The sequence below is a fragment of the Daldinia loculata genome (assembly GCF_022478755.1).
Source record: "Daldinia loculata strain CBS 113971 unplaced genomic scaffold F4817scaffold_23, whole genome shotgun sequence".
In the NCBI taxonomy this organism is placed as follows: domain Eukaryota; kingdom Fungi; phylum Ascomycota; class Sordariomycetes; order Xylariales; family Hypoxylaceae; genus Daldinia; species Daldinia loculata.
In genome coordinates this window covers 56,162-73,928 of record NW_026054877.1, presented here as the reverse complement: position 1 = coordinate 73,928, position 17,767 = coordinate 56,162, and the positions used below count along the sequence as shown (strand labels likewise).

The following is a 17,767-nucleotide window of genomic DNA, read 5'->3' as shown; positions in this document are numbered from 1 at the left end:
ATCGCAAGTGACTACTCTGAACACTCACTGTATCACTTGCTGGAAATGCGTCAATACTTGGCACTGGCTTTGGGTGACTAGACAACACGGCCTATCACCGCTACTTACGAAATAGAGATCAGTCTGATTTAGGGTTTGCCGCCTTTTCGTACACCGGTAGTGCCATTGAATGGTTTGCCGCTTTTAGGCTTCCGAATTATAGTGTCAATGTCGGGCGCTACATTGACTTACTCTCTTACAGTACGTGACGACCATTACCTAATCCAAAAGGCAACTATACATCAAATCTCCATGGTGTCTTTCTATCTACGCTATAATCTTGGACGCGGGATTATTCAGACTGGTTTGGTACATGTACTACAATCTTCCATCCCAAGAAGAGCGGCGATCACATGAGATGAGTTGGGTAGGGGGGTGACCGAGCAGATGATGAATCTACCGGACGATTCACTTCCCGCCTCTACCACCGAGTCTGTTCGTGGAATGCCTTTAACCATTGAAGCCCCCCTATTCATCTGGTAATGATGACTATGATCTACCATCTCACGCTTGAGTCTCTTAGTAGCTGGATGTACTGTGATAAAAGCAAACACGACACTATCTCAACAGTTCAGTAGCCGTGACACTGTCCTGGGCGGAAAGCTGCACAGTCTTCACTACAAATTCCTGCTGCTCTCCGCACAGGTTCTTGCTTCCAGCATACTACTTAACTCTCAGGTTCCAAACTATTTAGGCGGACACGTTCTGCTCGTCTTTCAAGCTGGATCCTCTACAGACTCTAGTTGAATTGCCCCACCCGGCTACGAAGCTCATCGTCGGCCAATACTTCTGGATTCATCCATCTCGACGCTCCTGGGCTTGGCTGGTTGTCGGTTCGTTCTACGACTCCGAGGCCCGTGAGCTCTGGCATATCGAGATTTTCATCGGCTACAGGGATAACGCTACCACCGAGTTTGCCGAATCCTTAACATCTGACGCATCTAACGCGACTGGTAGGTTATTACCCCTGTTATGATCTTTCCCTGTATCCGTACTGACTTTTATGACAGAGACCTTTGCAACAGACGAAGGAGACGAATATTTTAGAGATAACATAGAAGCACAACTTAACCTTAATAACTTCCCTAACGAATACAACGGTACTGAATTGCAAGGGGAGGTCCTTGACAACTTCTTTACTCACATTGTCCATTATTCCGGGGACTACACGGATTATACTCCGGCCTTTACACCGATCATGGCCGCCCAGACGTTTGGAAATGGGTGGCATCCGCAGTTCGGCCCGGACCAGACTGCGAACGCAAATGCCAACCCGTCCTTCGGTAACGTCGTCCCTGGCGTCGTCTATACCGGCTCTAGTGGGTATAGCTACCTCCCGAACCAGGGCATCTCTGGTCTACCCGGCGGCGTCGTCCCCGGACCGAATAACCAGGCCCCGGTGTATGTTATACCTCAGAATGGATATAACCACCCGGTCCCTGTGTTTCCTAGCCAGGGACCCCGCCTGCCGAACCCTCATCCCGTTGTCAATCTCGACGCCCCGGCTTTGAACCTGAACAACTCGACTGGTGGTGTCGGTTGCGAGCCTGGATATAACTACTTTTTTCCGCCCGAACACACGAAGCTTCATGTGGTCAAATCGTCGACTGCCCCCTGGCGACTCCCTGAAGGCATGTCGATGAACTTTGGTGCTTACCATGTGCCTGTCAACACGACGTTGGCGGAGCTCCTAGTGGGCTTTGGCGCTCTCAACCCCTGTCCAAAGAAGAACAAGGTCACCGAAGTGATTCAGGGAGGTAACGGAAAGTGGTATAGGGGAGTCACATTTTCTGGTGATAGTGAATCTATGACCAAGACGCTAAGAGATCTAGGCTGGGACCGTTCGCGGACAGGACGGACGGGAGAGAAGCCGGTCATCTGGCTTTGGATTACAAAGGATTAATATCCAGCATTCGTATCCAGATGCTGATTTATAACTAAGACCATCGCGACCGCTTTTATTTTTTTTTCGTTCGGGATTTATATTCACCTCATAGGGGTTACATCGCACAGTCATTTTAAAATGGTTTTAACCAGCGCGCCAATAAGCGGTATATGTTTCTAGTCTAGCCAGGTATTCGGTAGTTGCGCTGCTTATAAAATAGGTAGTCTTATTTCAAAATATCGCACCGTGTCGTTAGCCTTGAACGCCAACTAGCTTTACTACTTCGGGTTGCAAATTGTCTAATTGCACCGTGCCAAATATTTACTTCTGGAATTTATTACCCGCCAATGACCATTTGCTACATAATTATGATTTTCGGCCGTGAAACGGAAATTTGTCATGTAATCTAGAAGAATAGAAAGAAGAATAGAAGAATATTAATAATTAAGACGCTTAATGGGGGAATTAGTAAGCGGTAGCTTAGAAATGGTACTTTTGATACAGTTTCATAGCAGCTTCACGACGACGACGTTTCATTCGGTTGTCGGATCAGGGGCGAGACTGTAGCGACTAATGTTATTGATGTTTATGCATGACGTATGTACTGAAGCCGTAGCTGATATATAGAAGTACTGGTATAAAAGTATAAAGTTATAAATGGCCAGCTAGATCTAGAATAATTTGCAATTCAGCCTAAACACATTCAATACACTTCATCTTGACAGACCAACATATTTCACTACCTACTCTTTCCATCGGGGTAAGATATTTGACGTAGCCTCGAATATCTCTGTCTCATTAATCCTCAGCGATAACTTATAACTTCCTCAGTACTCCATCATGGCATCCCTTTACGAGCTGACCATCCCCGTCCTAACTCGGGTCCTCCGAACCGAGGAGACTCTTCTCAAGAAAGCCGAGGAGTACTCCAAAAGCACCGGCACGCCCGTACAAGAACTAGTCGCTGCTCGCCTGGCCCCGGATATGTTCTCGCTTTCGAAGCAGGTCGGGGTCACGGTGTTGTTTGCGAGGATCGCATCCCACTTGTTGGCAGGCAGGGAATTGGTGCCTACGCAGGTAGACGAATGGTCGCTCGAGGAAAACTATAGCATCATCGCCGACGTGCTCAAGTTGCTGGCGGATATCAAGCCCGAGGATGTCGACGGGAAGGAATCTGAAATCATCTCGTTTAACGTGGGCCCGCGGAAAACTAGCGCAAAGGCTGTAGATTGGTAAGTATAGTATAGTATAGTCTTGCATCTATTGTGTTTTTAGAGACAAATAAAGCTAATCATACTTGCAGTACGTGAACGAAAGAAAATCCTCTTATTATTTCAATGCTTCCGTTCTTGCTTCGATGAGACTCTAAAATTCGGGTTGGCAATGCTAACAACTTCGCAGATGTAACCAAGTTTCTAGTGCCGACGGTCTACTTCCATTTAACCACCCTCTACGATATTCTAAGGCATAAAGGCGTGCCGTTGGTTAAGGCCGACTACTTGGGGCACCAACTTGCAGAATGGGAGTTCTCGTAATGGTAAATACGATATACAGTCGAGACGTATTAGTAGGAGCGTGGGAGAGCGAGATGTGATTAGACTTGGCGTAAATAGCGAAAATGGAATAAAATTTAATAGTCATCTCTCTGACGTCTTGTTACCTGCGTCGGAATGTTTATTGAATACTCCACAGCTTCGTCTCGATTGGAGTATTCATCTTACCATATATAGCTCTGAGACGAAAGCTACACGGGGAGCCCATAGGGTATCGAGATGATTCTGGATAGCCTACCCCATGTATATATCACATCTGGGCGTAGTAGCGATCGTATTAAGGAGTAACCTAAATCGTCTGATGTGTTGCTGAATCAGACCAGGCCAGTTGGATGCACGATAGTCTATAGACAATACCATCCTTAAATTTATAACTATCAAAATTGACGCGCTCAGCCATGAGAATCTACCGGAGACACCAACGCGAAGCCCGGGGGATTGTTGATTCCCCGACGGATAGCTTCATCGATAATAGCAGCAGTAGCTGACGTACCAATTCGAGTAATACCTAACGATATAGCCCCCATTACCTCGTCCAGCGTTCGTATCCCGCCGGCGGCCTTGATCTGTACGTTAGGTCCGATGTTGGCCTTCATCAACCGTAGACGCGGTACGGTAGCACCTTTGGATGTGTACGAGCCGTTGGGCTGTTTTACAAATCCGAAGCCAGTCGACGTCTTTATAAAAGCCACAGTTAGAGCCGTACAGATCTTGCACAGATGCGCAACGTGCTCGTCCTGGAGGAAGTCGTTCTCGAATATGAGCTTGAGAATGGCGCCGTGCTTCACAACGGTATCGTTAACAGCGCGGATCTCATTAGTCACGTATTCCCAGTCGCCCCCGAGGACCTTGCCGATATTGGCCACCATGTCAATCTCGTGGGCTCCCGTCTTAACGGCATCTTCGGCTTCGAGCACCTTTATAGCCGTGGTGCTGTTCCCGTGAGGAAATCCAACGACGGCGCATATGAGAACTCCCGATCCGTCAAGGACGTCCCTCGCCGCGGAAATGCTGTAAGGCTTGACGCATGCCGCTGCGACCTTGTTCCTTTTAGCTATCTCGAGGCCGGCAAGGATCTCTTTATCGGTCATGGCAGGGTGTAGCAAGGAATGGTCGATGACTTTGGCGATCTGCGCGAGACTCACGGCCACGGCTGTACGCGTTGCCATTTTTTGGGTAGGGGCTGAGCTGGTGAGGCTCGAATATGATGCCATCCTCGTGGATGAGCTTCACGAGAGACGAGATTGAACGTCTCGGAGCGATATCTGTTGTAAATTCACCCTTGTCAATAAGCTACCTCTACCTACCTTAGATAGATAATCACTTTGAGCAACGGTAGATACCAGGAACTTGGATATATTAGGAGATGCCCTAATAACTCTGGGTCTCCGTTACAGGACCCAAGATCTGTGGGCGATGCGGGGTTTGTCGCATCACATTGCGATTAGAGTACAGATTTTCCATCATCGCCACTTCATAGTGTAGTGTTAGCTCAATTTACCCCTTGTTCCGCGCGTGTTCTTAGATACTTGGGTAGGCATGGATGCAATATATGCTAGACTCGAGTTAGTTCCCATGCAGCACACACTTAATATGGCAGTGATTCGTTGCCACGATGGTACCTACATATGCAAGGAACATGAAGGTAAGAATCAGGGGGTGTGATACGAAAGTACCTACAGGCAAGTAAACTCATACGAACCTCGTGTTATATTATATATATTTGTGTGCGTGTATGTATATATGGATACCTTAGGAGGTATGTTTAGTAGTAATAGAAGCGCATCATGCTAGAGGAAACCTGCTCTCCCGATACGCGTCCACTCGGAATTTAACCCCATAGTTGCTGCCAGTCAAACCAGTTGGAGGAGGTTCCGAAATCGAGATTTCCTTCGAGGGCGGCGTCTACTGCGCCCAAGTCGAAGGTTGGGTCAAAATGACCGAAAACATCAAGGTCCGAGACTTCTTCGAGAATCGGAAACTCAGCACCGTGAGTATTATAATTGTTAAGAGCATCGTCCGCGCTCGGAGGAGGCAGTTCTCGGTCTCGTGGTGCCGACTCGCCCTTCTTTGAAGCATCTACCAAACCGGTTTCCTGTGTTATCGACGCAACCGCCTTGTCCATTTCCTGGAGAACCTGTTCAGCCATTGCCACTGTAGTCTTCGCGGTCCAGAAAGTGTCGTCCATTGATTTTAGTAGCGACGTGTTTGCCATAAAGGATTGCTTGCCCCTACTTCTAAACATGGGGATATTGCTATGACGCATTTTCCGATACGACACACTAAGCGACAAGGAGACGCCGTACGGAATTATAGGCAAGTATGATAGCTGCCCTAGAAACTCACGTCCGACGATGGAAGTGATTCGGTCGGCCGCCAAAGATCGACGGCTGTTTGTTGCAGGCGCCGGGAGGGCAGTAGAGCGATTTTCAGATGGTGACTGGCTTGAAAGTATGGCAACTGAATGGTAGAATATTTCAAGCGAAGCTAACTAGACATGAGTACAACTTCTTTTAGTCGTCAAGACATTTACTTACCTAGACATGAGCTTGAAGCCCGAACCGCTCCGGCGTCGATGATCATTTGCTCAAAGATGGGTAGCTCAATAATGAATTCCTTTTCTCTCCGGCTTCCGGGGCGGTATAAACCGATAACCTTGTCGAGGAGGCCGATGATCATCAGAAATAGTCGGAAGAGTGGTGCTTGCGTTGCAATACAATCGTCCAGGTTCCAACCGATATCTCTTTCGTGAATGAGACAAGCTCGCCCGTAAAATGCGCTATTAAGGCGGTCCAAGGCCCAGAGACAACATAACAAGGAACGAGTAGCTTGGCTATTCGTATGGCTTTCTTCCGAAGCCATCTGTAATCCTAGAGTATGCATTTGATGAACCGCACGACCATTAAGCAACGCCGGGATGTCGGCTTCGTCAGGACTGCGAGGTTGCATATATAATGACAAAGCGGCTAGTATGCGAGTTAGGAAGATACGGTCCGTGATGAGGCCGGCGTCGATAGTCGTTTGGATTGCATCCGATAGAAGAGTGCAGAAGTCATGCCGAGAAAGGACAGGACCCTCGGGGTTCAAACGAAGATGACGCGAAGCTTCAGGGTCGGAAGCAGCCGCAAGGCTAACTATTTGCTTTAACACTTTCTCTTTTATCTCTTCATCGGACTGAATTGTCGAGTGGCCGAGGATAGGGAAGATAGTATCCAGCTTGTCAAAGTAGATACGGCGGAGAACCACATAGTCTGAAGGCGGAGGGCAGCAAGGAAGGCAATGACTCCTTACGTATACTCTAAGTATGTCCTGAACGGCTTGTCGCGATGGTGATCTCAAGGAAAGGGGACTAGCCGCTTTATCTACATCGAGTGCTCGAGGTTGCCATATCCCCAAGCCACCTCTCACCGATACATCGCGAGTTGAGCAGAGACTCGTAGCCTCCATAAGAATTGCTTCGGGGCTCAGGTCGCCAACAAATCTAGAAGCATGTCGCTCCGGACTCTGAGCGTCGTTGGGACTACGGAGAGGCTCGCATCGTGGAGGAATAGGGTGGCCAGTTGGATTACGGGTCGTAGCATCCCCTTCCCCGGATGTCAAACTAGGCGGACTACCTTTAGAGATATCGCCATCGTGACTATGAAAGCATCTCTTCTTCCGGCGTCGGCACCTAGCACAGGCCTGGGCGACCTGCTTCCTCTTAAGGGGTAAACCTGTCGAGTCGGACTCGATGAATCTAACCATGGCCATGAACCGCGGCGATACCCCAGAAACGTCAACTCCGACGCTGATCACAAGTAGTATTAACTTCTAAGAGAGGAAAACTCTTAGCATGGCATTCTCAGTACGGCGGGACCGAGAAAGCAAACGCGAACCAGGATGTCGGCGAATAACCTAAGAAGGTAATGACCGAAAGGATCCCGAGAGATATCGCTATTTAAGCGAGGTACTCACATATAAAGCAAGCACCGTCTGCGCTATTCGTGTGGTAAATATTACGAAGCTCTTGTGAACAAACCGATCAGCAGGTTTGTACACGCGTTGTGCTGCTGGTAGACATCGTATGAACATTAGGAGAGGCGGAGTCGGATTTACTAAATATGGCAACTCCGTATCTAGACCCGAACGGCCCCCGCTCAAGAATCTTAGTAATTAACTACCTAACTAGGCAGTAATAATGGGAACTCCGACGTTATGTGATTGGATAGTTGACAAGGAGACTTATACCGGCTCTTCTACTCTAATACTCTAAAACTTGACTAGTAATTAGGACCGCGGCAATACAATAAATACCAAATTACCTACGTAGTATGATGTGTGATACCCGTTCTTGGTGCGTTACACTAAAACCGCCGCGCTGCTGTCGGAATTCAAGAAACCTAAATAGGAAATTCCGGCAACTCTCCTCCCCTAGATGTAGGTAAGATGTTCAAGTAGAATCGATGATTGAGATACCATATATAGCATTACCTAAACAGTATGATAAAACTCATCTTCCTTCGTGACTTTCCATGCCTTGTCTCAATAAGGACTATAAGGTTAGGTAGATGTTGTCAACCTGCTCCTTATATCCTCTAGCTTAAGAAGAAGTTAATCAAATACTTACCAATCTACTCTTTACTATCACCGATATCATGTTGCGCACTATTCCGAGGCGGTTATCAATAAACACTCACCAGATAAGATCAGTCATGGGGACAGCGACCCAAACCCAGACTAAAAGGGAGGGTGATATTTCCGACGCCTTTGTCTCATTATCCGGCGCCGCTAGACCACCTCTTCCTCGGCGGTTTCTTGACCTCAAGAAGACTTTGGTTAGCGGTCATGAGGATCGTGTAATTGATAGCTGGAATCGACTTCTCGCCGAGCTGAAACGTGAGAATAAGATAATCGCCAGAGGAGGTCCCGGGATCATTCCTAGTCTCGACTTTCAGGACTTAGACACAGATCTTACTAAACTCCGCGGCGAGCTTGAGAAGAGAGGTGTCGCTGTCATTAGGGGGGTGCTCCCGGAAGACGAAGCTCGGTCCTTCAAGGGTGAAATCGAGGAGTATGTGAGACAGAATCCCCAAGCAAAAGGTACCACCATAGTAATAGCCAAGCATGTTCTGTTATCTGACTCTAAACCAGCCTTCCCGCCGCATGATCCTCAAGTATACGAGCTATATTGGTCTGCACCGCAACTCCGCGCTCGGGCGCATCCGAACATGCTAAAAGTCCAAGCGGCGCTCATGAAACTGTGGCGCACATCGAATCCCGAAAGCCCTATTTCTATATCGCAGCCATTATCATATGCCGACCGTCTTCGTATCAGGCAACCTGGCGATGCAAACTTTGCTTTGGGCCCGCATATTGACGGGGGCAGCGTTGAAAGGTGGGAGTTGAACGGGTACGGGCGTGGTGGTGTGTATAATAAGATATTTGAAGGTTCCTGGGAAGAGTACGACCCGTGGGATGCTAGCACACGAGTGTCCGCCGTTGTTGATAACTATAACGGGTTGGGCGCCTGCTCCATGTTCCGAATGTTTCAAGGCTGGCTAAGTATGAGCACCACACAGCCGTTCGAGGGAACCCTTATGGTGAATCCGGCAATCAAACTCTCAACGGCATACTTACTGCTTCGTCCGTTCTTCCGGCCCATTAAGGATCTCGATCAAGCGTCCCCAGAAAGGTATCTCGCCGCCGAGAACTGGGAATATGCCGGCGCTGATATGACGAGTGAACTCCACGGCGCGACTCCTGGACATGGGCAAGAGTTAGATAACACTCTCCACCCACACTTAGACCTCGAAAATACTATGGTGCACGTCCCACGTATCAAGCCGGGCGACTACGTGGTGTGGCATTGTGATTGTAAGCAAAAAAGCCTGCACCCTTCCGCATTATGGAAACTGATAATTTGGTTAGCCATCCACGCCGTCGACAAAGTGCACAAGGGAAATTCGGACTCCAGCGTGTTGTATATACCGGTCTGCCCATTAACCGAGATAAATGCTAGGTTTCTCGCACGACAGAAGAACGCTTTCTTAAACGGCACCCCAGGCCCTGATTTTCCAGGCGGGCGAGGCGAAGCCGACCACGTCAATAGGCAGACCGAATCGCATCTTCGTTCGTATGCCGCCGCTGACGGGCTACGAGCTTTCGGGTTTGAAAAACTCGACCCGGCTCCAACGGACACTAGCGGAGCAAAGACAGTTACGTCGCTGGCGAATGAGATCCTGGGATTTTAGGAGCCTGTTTGGATGACTCGCAGCTGAGATTTTTTTTTCTTTCAATGCCGTCGGACTGTGGTGAATATAGGGGAGGATATATCTTGCGGGCTTCGACCGGGGGCTAAGCTACCACAAAGCCTGAAGCCTGAGAAGCAAAAAGAAGCTACATGAGTAGTGTTTTGAGAAAGTATTATAACTAACCGTTACACATGCATTGTATATAAATGTTGATACCAAATTATAGTATATAAGGTGCCAGGTATGTTAACAAATGAGATTTTATTATTTGCCTAGTTAAATGCCACCGTACGAGGATAAATAACAGCGTGAATTGACATGTAAGTGATATGTACCCAACTAAGGTAGAAACAGAAGGTTTCATTGGAACCCCGGAATTGGCCGTTTTGGATAATGATATCTATAAACCCGTATCCAGACTAGTAAGAGAAGCATACGCTGTATCGCACCCTAGACCATTTACCTCTGGTCAGCCAATATAATGATTGGGCATTTCCGTGAGATTTTACGCTATAGAAGGGTTACGCGGAATTTTAGATGTCTCATATAATGAAGATTTTTAGTAATCGTTGCTGATAAAGGAGTGTAAAAAAAGAAGCGTGGGGTATGGTGGACGGTTAAGACATTTGTGCCAAAATCAAGAAAATGGGTCGGAACTTTTTAAAAAAGGTAATATAACAGGTGCATAGTATATTATACGGATATATATAAAGTAAAATATATAATTTTTTCATTATTTTATATTAAATAAGCATAATTCGGCTAATTAAATTAAAAGATGTAATTATTAATTTAATTTTTAATTATTTTATATACATTATATATAATATATTTAAATAATTTTTTAAAAATAATAATTTTAACGTTATAATTAATATTATTTTATAATTTTAATTAATATAAAAACAATAATTTAAATTATATTTAAATCGGCTTTTTAATTATTATATTATAATAAAATTAAATAACGTTTATTTAAAAAAATAAACACGTAATATTTTTTAAAAACATTTTAATTATTTTAAATAAACTTTAAATATTTTAATAATAATATAATATTTAATATATATCGTATAAACATATAATTTAATTTATTATTTTTACATTAATTAAAGTTATAAAATAATATTAATTATAACGTTTAAATTATTATTTTTAAAAAGTTATTTAAATATATTATATATAATATATATAAAATAATTAAATAATAAAATCTTTTAATTAATTTAATTAATTTACTTTAAAAATTAATAATAAAAATAATTTAAATAATAAAACTTATATAATTACATATATATAATTATATAACTTTTTAATATTTTTATTAATATTAAATTAAATTATATATAATTTAAATTATAAATTTCGTTATTTTTTAATTAAAATAATAACATTTTTTAAAAAACATTTAAATAAATATTTATAAAATTATTATAATATAAAGTTAAAAAAAAATATATATTATTTTAATTATATATATAAAACAAATAATTAAGTTTATATTATACTTTTAATATTATTATTACCGTATTAAACATAATGCCACCGACTTTTTCGATTTTAACACAAATGTTTTAACCGTCCATTATATAAGGTTTAAATTAACGATGTAATTTTATACTTATCGCGATCGTCGTTTATTTTAGTTTTTAAACTTAAATTTATTAAAACGGGTTACGCCCGTTTACGCCACGAAACGTATGGCTTATATGTTTATATTTATAAAACATATATATAAATTTTAATAAATTTAAGTTTAAAACTTGTTTAAACCTAAATATTACTTATTTTTTAATTTAATAATAAATAATAAAAAATTATATTTATAATAATTTAATATATTATAAAAATATATAAAATAATTTTAATTAAAATAATTTAAAGTTAATAATATATTTAATTTATTTTTTTAGTTTTTTTATATATACGTACGACGTTATATTTTTATATATTAAATTAAAATGTTAAAAAAAACTTAATTTTTAAAATATTATAATTAATATTATATATATAAAATAATATTTTTTATTTTAATTATAATTTTATAATATTATTATTTAAACTTTTTTACTTTTTTATTTTATATATTTATATAATATTACTTTTTTATATATTATAACCGATATTATATCCGGTATTATAATTAATATTAACCATTTTTATTAATATTATAATAACATTTATAATTACGTATAAAATATTTTAAAAGTTATTATTTAATTATTTAAACTTTTTTAACTTTTTTTATATTTATATAATTTTATTATATATTATAATTACCGCGTTATAATTAATATTATAACCGGTGTTATAACCGGTATTATAACTATTTTTAACGCTTTAAAAAATTTAAAACGCGTAAATTTAATTAATAAATTTAATAATAAAATTAATATAATTATATAATTAATTATTATTTATTATATAAATATAAAAACGCGTTAATATTATTATTTTTAATAATTTTATTAATTTAATAATATTTTTCGAAAATAAAATCGATTTTTAATAAAAATATGTTTAAAATGACCTTAAACCAAAGTTTTGATATTTTTTAAAAGGGGTTGTACGGGTTGTAATTGGTTAAAGGGGTGGTGTGGCTGGGGGGGTATAACCTTACGAACCAAAAAAAATCGAAACTCTGGTCTGAGGTCACCTGAGATAAATCGTCGCTGTAGTCTCCCGTTTTTTTAATGCAGCATGCAGTAAACAAGATTTGGAATTTTCTAATCGGGATTTCACAGTTATTCTTTGCGCGATTGCACAATTCCTCCGAAATGAAATGTCGCACGAGATAAATCGGCGCATAATACTAATACAAGAAGGTTGCAGAGGCTCGCACGACTCTATCTGCATTATATCTGCCGGGCTGTACAGGTTACTATACTATTGTAGTATAGCTTAGCTCGCGTAATATATCTATACCTAGCTCTATTATGCAGCATGTAGGTATCTATCTGGGGTACCAAGGTAGGATAGACTGTCTCTGTGTGACCACCCTTATCCTTCAATGATCGTCTGGAAAGATAAAGTAAATACATATGAGTCGCTTCGACCGGAAAGCTCAAACTTAATTCTTCTCTACGGTTTAGATCCGTATAGTAACCCATCATAATGGCCACTAACCCCCCAGCAAATCTTGCCCTCGACGGCGGCGACCCTCGAAAGCCATCCTTACAGGTAGGAGACGGCATAAGCGGCACCGCAAGTATAGAGTACACCAATAATCAAGAAGTCAGCTTCGAAGAATATATGTACCATGCCGCGATCACGCGGGCCCAGGAAAAAGAAGCCAATGCTAGATATATAGCCGCTCGTGGTCCGCAGACATTCAAAAGCGTGATTAAGGGAAGATTCTCTAAAGGCCACATGGAACAAGACGCATACGCCGAAGTAGTTGGGTCGATTTCCAGAGAAACTGACGAGAAAGGCCATGGCAATGATGCGCTCCAAGTTACCGGAAACGGTAGCACCGAAAATTACGGGATCACGGAAGCTCAACGCCAGACTGCTAATCGAGCATTGAGGACGGCAAGTTGGGGTACCGTCTTCTATCTTATTACGACCGACATATTGGGTCCAGCGGGAGCCCCGTGAGTTACTACGCATTGCATGATGGGAATCGAAGCTGAGTTCCTTCCAGCTGGGCGTTTGCGCAACTAGGCTACGGCCCGGGTGTTGCGCTGTATACTGTATTCGGCGCCATGTCGTATTAGTGAGTTGAAACATATTAGAACTCGCTACACTTCACCGTGTCTGACGCTTTGGTACTTCAGCTCTGGTTGGATCCTTTGGAAGGTCTTCTGCGGGTTAGACTCTGACAGATATCCCATCAGAGGATACGGCGACTTCTTCTTTCGCATGTTCGGGTCCTGGGCCCGTCACTTCGTCAACCTCGCTCAGGCGCTTCAACTGCTGCTAACCGTATCGGTTATCATTCTGAGCAACGGGCAGAGTATCTCGCAAATTAGCCGCGGCTCATCTGGAGAGAGCCTGGGGATTTGCTTTGTGGCGTGTATGATTATATTTATGGCTGCTGGCTTCGTCTTGGGTCAGATCAGAACTCTCCAACGGCTCGGTTGGCTTGCGAATCTTTCCGTCTGGCTAAACGTCACACTTGTATTACTATGGTAAGAAGCACTTGAAACTAGTATGGCATTGCCCCTACTCACCAGACTGAAAGCATGGCATCCGTGGTATACGGTCCGAACTATGCCGCAGTGGAAGCGAGCTTCGGCTTGTCGCCGGGTATGCCGATTCGAACGTATGCCGGGACGCCACCTCCGGGAATGGCTACAGGTGGCGTAGGATTCGTCGCTTCTTTAAACGGTTTAAATGTAGCCGTGTATGCATACGGGGGAGCATTGCTGTTTGCAGCTCTCTTAGCCGAGATGAGGTATCTCCCTTTTATAAATCAGGCAGCAGCCCAGAATTACGATGGTTATGCTAACGCCGGCTAGACACCCCTTGGATTTCTGGAAGAGTCTGCTCGTCGCTGAGATATTCATCTACGGGATGTATATCTTCTTTGGGATTTTCATATATTCGTACCAGGGTCAGTATACATATAACCCATCAGTCCAAGGTATTGCGGCGTACGGCATGCAGACGGCTGGAAATGTATTGAGCTTGGTTAGCAACCTTATCGCGGCCGTGCTATACAGCAATATCGGTCTCAAGGTTGTCTATATAGAAGTGTTCCATGAGCTCCTAGGATTTCCAGAGTTGACAACTAGGACGGGTAAGATATGGTGGGCCGCACTAATTCCGTTATACTGGGCGATTGCATTTATCGTAGCAGCGGCCGTACCGCAGTTTTCGTACATCGTCGGTCTGGTCGGCGCGCTCTTCATCCTATCCTTCACTTACACCTTCCCAGCCTGGCTAGCCGTCGGTTATTGGGTTAAAAAGGACGCAATGATCGAGGGCGAGGAACGATTCGACCCAGCGACTGGTACGTACAACTACGTGGATCATGGGTTGAAGCGATGGAGACGAGGATTTATGAGAAAACCTTTCTTCAACGCATTCAACATATTTTACTTCCTCGGCGCGTTGGTAACATGTGCACTGGGCTGCTATAGCAGCATTGAGAGTCTGCGCCAGGCATTCCAGAGCAACATTGCCACCAGTTTATCATGTACACCTCCGCTTTAAAGGCACACGCGAGTAGAAGCTGGTGTTCTTATGTCACAATTGGGGGGGACAAGGGATGCGTCATGATAAAGTGATGCCGTTAATAAATGCCTGCCGTGTATCATAACTTCATATCTTCTCTAAATGTATTCTGAGTTCAACATACCAAACAACTCCTGGTTACATGTATGAAATATCAACCATCCTTTCTAATGAGTTAGGCGTTTGAGAACTGGCTTCACCGGTGGCTAGGCTGAAGCGACTCACTAAGTTTGATATCTCCTAATATACTACCGGAGTATGCGTGGCGAAAAACTCTGCTGGAAGGCAGTCCTGTACTATAGTATCGGCAAGTAATAAGGAATCTATGGAACCCCCTAAGGTCATACTATCGGGTTAGATATGCTGCGAAGTGGCTTTAGCGATCGTATCATAGGCTCCAGCAAGCCAAACACAGACGATTTCCGCCGTGACAGAGTAGCTTTATGTCAGTTGCCGAACGTCCTTGTAATGTGACAATTCCGGCAACCGAAACGAGCCACAAGTCCTCCTAAACTGAGTTTCCGGCGCTGCCCACTGGATTCTAGTCGACTGGCGTATCTTTCACCGCCTAGTTGTGCACGATATATTTTTTCATGGCCATCAATATGGTCATTGCCGTTCTCAATGCTGTTCACTTCTTAGGACGGCGAATTGTCGTATCGCGAATTTGATTACGGAGTTCGTCGGTGAAGTGGGACATAAACCCGCTCAACCTGGAGTTCGTAGGGCGCCCTACTCGTATCCTATCAGATCATGTAATGCCGCTATTGAGCTATAATAACACTTACGAGTAGCTTCTCCTTCTCGCATGGGCTCACTCGGGTCTCGTCCGTATTTATAGTCCTCTACGGTTTTGTGGATGCGTCGAACGCCTCGCTGGAACGTTGAGGACCGTAGAAGCTAGGAAACGAGGTATGTTAGGATGCTAGGTGTCTAGCCTAACTAATTCTATTATTACATGGACCGGCTAGAGTATACCTTTCCGACAATATAGTCCTGTAGACAGATATCAGTGCTGCTCATTAGTGTCACGGAACATATTGACTTGCCTCCATGACGAACAGCCAAGACGCCCACCCCATTGTTGAAATTTAATGAGGAGAAGTTTTATAAAATGGAAATATGGATCTAGCAACTACCTAGGGTAGGCATTAGATAGGTGATGGGTAATGTGGGAATAGTACTGTAATTGTTGTAATAATTGGGAAGTTGAGGTAGCACCTAATTTCATTAATAATAAAGAGATACAGTACGAAGTACCTAGAAAGTTAGATCTTGCGGATCTTGAGAAACCACCGAGATTCAACCCCACTTGCTAATTAGGGCAATCCATAAGTCCGTAATCTATGGCGAACGAATTGTTATCTGCATGTGCTATTCCAATCTTATGCTGCAAATCAACTTGGAGCCAATGTACCTGGGTTAGAGTCTTTAGAATTGGTGTTCAATTCTTAAAACTTCATAAACACCCTCACTAGATTATCTTTAGTCAGTTAAGTAGGTAGGTACTTAAATTTAGAAACGAGGTAGAACGTTAGATCCATAACATCTAATGCCTGGCCTGTCTAATCCTTCTTTATACCTATGCGCTTGTTGACATATCAAAGGATAAATCACTAGCATACTATACTAATACATCGTAGATAATTTGTAGATTAGTACCTGACCTATCCGTAAATATTTCCGAATTGATGGTTTACCCAACCTCTGGCACTTGGTAGCCAATGAGATGAATAGTCCAGAAAGACTAGAATTTCGGGTAAATACTTTAAGCACTTATCCAATAATGAAGAGCTATAAGATATGAGTCCTACTGTTATTATAGCTAGGAATCTCTCATCTTACATGTTAATACTGAGCAGGTTGAAAATGTAAGTAAAAGGAATCAAGTAATAAAGTCGGCAGTTTCTACTGCTATATGCACTACATATCATCTGATATATTTCCAGGAGATCCATTAGTTAGTACGCACACTGACCTTTTACTACATGTATTCAAACTTCATAATTTATTATAATTGGCCTGCCGGCCCGTAACTTTAATATTCGTATCAAGCTCGAGATTTGTTTCCTACATGTATGTAGCAAACTCCTTGGCGTATAAGTGAAGTGTACATGCATGCCGTACCAAGCTAATGTAAAGGCGGAACATCTAAGACGTCGGGGGTTAGCCACATGTAGGAGTACTTACGTCCTTAGGGATTATTGGGCAATTGAAATGTACACCGGATACCTGTGGATCCTCCCGCTGGTGTCCTAGCAACGCAGGACAGGGGACATTTAAGCGCTAAGATAACGGTCCAACCGACGTACGGTGTATGTACCATGGCAAGAGAGGACCGAGCGGTGACTTCTGAGCGTCAGTGTAACTTGTAAGAGGTATGTAAGAAGGGGGAAGGACAAAAGAAGAAGAGAAAAAAAAAAAGCTATGAAATTGGAACTTTCAAGTTGAAAGGCCCCATTGTGATTTTTACTTTTGCATCCCACTCCTGAATCTGTCTGACACTTTTAAAAGGTACCCCTTAGTTGAAAGTAGAAGTAGAGGAAAGAAACAAGCAGTAGCGACAGCAATAGCATCCCTCTAGTTTTTTTTTGGTTACTTATCGATATCAGAAGATTTCGGCCTCGCAGTTTATTCTGAACCTGTCATCTTTAAACGCTTTCGCATCTCCTTAACTCAAAACCTACCTCATACATAGGTTAGGTACATATGTCTATACTGTCAACACCACCCATGTGACATTGCTCCGAGCCGCCAGCGTGTTATCCTTACACTGTATGCTGACGGCATTGGCTAACCATAATTACAATATTACATATCCCCATTTTACCTACTCCTAGGTCGATGGTACCGCTATCGGGTTTGGACTTGGATGTGCCCGC

At 43.1% G+C, this 17,767-nt stretch overlaps 7 protein-coding genes across 7 annotated transcripts; 4 read left to right on the top strand and 3 right to left on the bottom strand.

Moving 5' to 3' along the window:
- Positions 1–524: 524 nt before the first annotated feature.
- F4817DRAFT_358578 (uncharacterized protein) lies at positions 525–1,942 on the top strand (the record flags this gene model as incomplete). Its single annotated transcript, XM_049306047.1, has 3 exons — positions 525–561; positions 783–992; positions 1,065–1,942. 3 exons carry the CDS (start codon positions 525–527, stop codon positions 1,940–1,942), a joined length of 1,125 nt encoding a protein of 374 aa, XP_049159223.1.
- A 646-nt stretch (positions 1,943–2,588) lies between these two features.
- F4817DRAFT_100610 (uncharacterized protein) lies at positions 2,589–3,368 on the top strand. Its single transcript, XM_049297329.1, has 3 exons — positions 2,589–2,684; positions 2,756–3,156; positions 3,326–3,368. Coding segments are annotated over exons 2-3 (393 nt in total). The 5' UTR covers positions 2,589–2,684; positions 2,756–2,764; the 3' UTR covers positions 3,327–3,368.
- Positions 3,369–3,869: 501 nt separating this feature from the next.
- On the bottom strand, positions 3,870–4,646 carry F4817DRAFT_315667 (deoxyribose-phosphate aldolase; the record flags this gene model as incomplete). Its single annotated transcript, XM_049300570.1, has 1 exon — positions 3,870–4,646. The coding sequence occupies one exon, from the start codon at positions 4,644–4,646 to the stop codon at positions 3,870–3,872; it is 777 nt and encodes a 258-aa protein (XP_049159221.1).
- A 662-nt stretch (positions 4,647–5,308) lies between these two features.
- F4817DRAFT_315666 (uncharacterized protein) lies at positions 5,309–7,227 on the bottom strand (the record flags this gene model as incomplete). Its single annotated transcript, XM_049300569.1, has 2 exons — positions 5,309–5,964; positions 6,015–7,227. The coding sequence occupies 2 exons, from the start codon at positions 7,225–7,227 to the stop codon at positions 5,309–5,311; spliced, it is 1,869 nt and encodes a 622-aa protein (XP_049159220.1).
- A 941-nt stretch (positions 7,228–8,168) lies between these two features.
- F4817DRAFT_358575 (DUF1479-domain-containing protein) lies at positions 8,169–9,707 on the top strand (the record flags this gene model as incomplete). The annotated part of the gene is made up of 3 exons (XM_049306046.1): positions 8,169–8,556; positions 8,608–9,330; positions 9,385–9,707. The coding sequence occupies 3 exons, from the start codon at positions 8,169–8,171 to the stop codon at positions 9,705–9,707; spliced, it is 1,434 nt and encodes a 477-aa protein (XP_049159219.1).
- Positions 9,708–12,657: 2,950 nt separating this feature from the next.
- F4817DRAFT_336788 (transmembrane amino acid transporter protein-domain-containing protein) lies at positions 12,658–14,928 on the top strand. Its single transcript, XM_049303216.1, has 5 exons — positions 12,658–13,300; positions 13,351–13,422; positions 13,484–13,837; positions 13,891–14,103; positions 14,168–14,928. The coding sequence occupies exons 1-5, from the start codon at positions 12,822–12,824 to the stop codon at positions 14,862–14,864; spliced, it is 1,815 nt and encodes a 604-aa protein (XP_049159218.1). The 5' UTR covers positions 12,658–12,821; the 3' UTR covers positions 14,865–14,928.
- On the bottom strand, positions 14,929–16,127 carry F4817DRAFT_336785 (uncharacterized protein). Its single transcript, XM_049303215.1, has 4 exons — positions 15,935–16,127; positions 15,864–15,881; positions 15,674–15,785; positions 14,929–15,617 (listed from the first exon to the last, which is right to left on the bottom strand). Exons 1-4 carry the CDS (start codon positions 15,965–15,967, stop codon positions 15,517–15,519), a joined length of 264 nt encoding a protein of 87 aa, XP_049159217.1. The 5' UTR covers positions 15,968–16,127; the 3' UTR covers positions 14,929–15,516.
- Positions 16,128–17,767: the final 1,640 nt, after the last annotated feature.

Coding starts and splice junctions, on each gene's coding strand:
- F4817DRAFT_100610 (XM_049297329.1), top strand. CDS start 2,765: ATGGCATCCCTTTACGAGCTGACCATCCCCGTCCTAACTCGGGTCCTC.
- F4817DRAFT_336788 (XM_049303216.1), top strand. CDS start 12,822: ATGGCCACTAACCCCCCAGCAAATCTTGCCCTCGACGGCGGCGACCCT. Junction 13,838..13,890: donor GTCACACTTGTATTACTATG/GTAAGAAGCACT, acceptor CCAGACTGAAAG/CATGGCATCCGTGGTATACG. Junction 14,104..14,167: donor GCTCTCTTAGCCGAGATGAG/GTATCTCCCTTT, acceptor AACGCCGGCTAG/ACACCCCTTGGATTTCTGGA.
- F4817DRAFT_336785 (XM_049303215.1), bottom strand. CDS start 15,967: ATGGGGTGGGCGTCTTGGCTGTTCGTCATGGAG. Junction 15,618..15,673: donor GCGAGAAGGAGAAGCTACTC/GTAAGTGTTATT, acceptor GGATACGAGTAG/GGCGCCCTACGAACTCCAGG.